This window comes from Lipotes vexillifer, unplaced genomic scaffold (assembly GCF_000442215.2).
Source record: "Lipotes vexillifer unplaced genomic scaffold, Lipotes_vexillifer_v1.1 scaffold121, whole genome shotgun sequence".
Classification (NCBI taxonomy): Eukaryota; Metazoa; Chordata; class Mammalia; order Artiodactyla; family Lipotidae; genus Lipotes; species Lipotes vexillifer.
The window spans coordinates 316843-319592 of NW_006773122.1; the positions used below are offsets into that span (position 1 = coordinate 316843).

The window sequence follows — 2750 nt, forward strand, 5'->3', positions numbered from 1 at the left end:
AGGAATCTCTCTTGATTGGCAGGTCCCCCGGTGAACGTGAGCTGCAACATTTTCATCAACAGCTTCGGTTCCATTGCTGAGACAACTATGGTGAGTGAGTCAAAACACAAGCTGCTATTTCCTGCTCGGGATATCTCTCTTCCTGAAATATGTACCCTCTGTGCTGGTCTTCCCCAAGGAGGTGGAAAATCTGGTGTTTTTTTCAGGTCTTCAGTGGTATACTATGGGATTTGGACATTTTCACTGTCCTAGTCAATGTTTGGGGTGAAGACATACATCTGAAAATGGCCAAAGAGCTAGCAGGGCTAGCACATGCTAAACACTCAGGATTACAAAAGCAAAATTCTATCAACAGGTGAAAGTTTTAGATTAAAGCAAATGTAAAGACCTGCTTTTAAGTTTAAAATTCAACTGTGGAATAGCAGAAGACTGGTTACAGAAGCTAAAATGGGTATATTGATTCTTCTCTCTACTTTTGTATGTATTTTAAAATTCCCATAGTAAAAAGTTTAAAGTAAATTAGTTACTCTAGAAAAAAAGACTAGAAGGAAAAATACCAAAATGTTAACAGCAATTATCCCTGGATTGTAGACTTATGCATGATTTCATATCCTTCAGTATTTCTATATTTTTCTAATCTCTACAAAGAGTAAATCTTACATTAGTAATTATAACTAAATGTAATGCTACTTTCAATTTTTTTTTTCTCAATCCTTGAAAACAAAAAATCAATTATACTTGTTTTGAAGGGAGCAATCTAGCTTGTGAGAAAATAATTAAGGCAGTTTCAATCATCTCTTTATGAGCAGAGGCAGAAGCAGCCAGTCAATCACCAAGCCCTGTAGATGTTACTGCCTTGAAATCCTCTAAACCACCCATTCCCCTATATCCGCCTGACCCTGGTCCAGCTCAGGCTTTCATGGTGCCTGGCCCACATTACTGCAAAGCGTCCCAAGACTTGCATCTTGCCCGCCTCCAATCCATTCTTCCTCACACCGTGGTCTTTCTAAGATACAAACCTAACTACGCCAGTCCCCTGCATTAACGCCTCCCTGTGGACCCCACTCCCCTTCAGCATTAAGCTTAGAAGGCCCCTCTGATTCTGCTCGGCTTCATCTCTTTCCTCTTGCTTCCCATTCTGGATAAATGGAATTGTCCGGCGTTCTCCACACAGGCCGTGCTCGCCCTCTGGTTTTCAGCCTTCTCTTGATGCTGCTGAGGCCTCTGCCCAGAGCACCCACTCCAGCCTCCTTTCCATTGCCAACCTCCAGGCTCCCTTAACTCTCTGCTTAGAATGACCTCCGCAAGGGGACATATAGTTTTCAAGGGCAGGAGCCCTCTGTGTCCCCCTTTGCCTGGCAAAGCAATAAAGCTATTCTTTAAAAAAAAAAAAAAGAATGACCTCCACAGGAAGGCTTCACACTCTAACACATGTGTACACATGTGTGAGTTCATGTGTGCACTTGACCTAAGCCTGAGATGGGTCCCTTCTACCCATTCTCGTGACACGTGCTACAATTCCCATAACAGCACTGACCACCTGCACTTATACTCTCACAGTCTGCTCATGTGTCCCTCCTCTCACTATAATGTCAGTTCTCTGGGGGCCAGAATCTTGACTCATTTCCTGTGGTAACCTCGGCAGCTGGCACAGTGATCTAATAACAGGTCTCAGTCATTTTCTAAAATAAATAAGCCAAATCAGATATATTGTCTATTGATTCAAACCATTATTTGGTCCTAAACATTTATGGAGATTAGATCTAACTTTCTAGTCCCAGACTGGCAAATATCACTGAGCTCCGTATGTCATGGGGCAAATGGTCCAAAATCTATGCTCCTGCAGACAGGTCTGTCTTAATATGGTCAAGAGACCCCGCCCACATCCGGAGGAAAAGCGATCAATTCCCTAAACCTCATAGGCCTTTTATCTCCATATGGAGATGGTCCCACCTGTCGACTAGGAATAAGCATGGCTGCTTTTCACTGGGCCTCCAGGTTCGAAAGCCAAGTCTTTCCACTCTGTGAATGGATATCTTATCAGAGCTTCTAATGAACTTCTCTGCTTTTCTTCTCCCTCCCAAATCAGAAGTACATTGACATCTGCATTATTCATAGTCCCTGTGCGGTGAGTGTTGACACTTCCTCTCTTCTTCTGAAATGGTAAAGAGTTATCCAACCAAGTCAGGGGCCACCCGGTTATGTTAAGAACTTGGTTATATGAGGACAGGTGTACATATCTGCACTCCAACACCACCCCCACCTGTTTCCCTGTCATTGTCACACGGAGGTCTATTTCCTTGTTACAGATGACTAAAGGCGTAGTGGTTTGCCCTTATTTTGTGCGGTGGTTAAAAGCCGAGACTCTGAAGTGACGTAGACCTGGGTTCACTCACTGTATGTAAGAAGCTGATTTGGTTCGTACCTCTAAGCCTCAGCTTCGTTGTATGTAAAATCCCAGGGGTCATTAACATCATTCTACTTCACCAAGTTGTTGTGTTTTTTTTAACCTCCTCAAGTTATTATGGATGGAAATTATGTGCAGGGAAGTGTTTATCACAGCAAATGCTCTGTTAAGTGCTCTAAATGTTTTCGATGATGATGATGATGGTGGCAATGATGGAGGCTCTGGGCACTGAAGCCCCAAAGCCACCACAGATTAGCTGTGTGATCCTGAGCAATTCCTAGACTTCTCTGAGCCTTACCCTTCTCTGGGATCTCTTGTCTACCTTTCCAGACTTCATTCCTGC

The 2750-nt window shown here is 43.4% G+C and overlaps 1 protein-coding gene across 2 annotated transcripts in view; it reads left to right on the plus strand.

Annotated features, from left to right (window-relative positions):
- The window catches only part of GLRA1 (glycine receptor alpha 1), an 82617-nt gene that overhangs the window by 39133 nt on the left and 40734 nt on the right, over positions 1 to 2750 (plus strand). For both annotated transcript variants that reach the window (XM_007448023.1, XM_007448022.1), the window contains exon 3: positions 23 to 90. In XM_007448023.1, coding sequence (XP_007448085.1) covers positions 23 to 90 — 68 coding nt within the window. The remainder of the gene's footprint in view (positions 1 to 22; positions 91 to 2750) is intronic.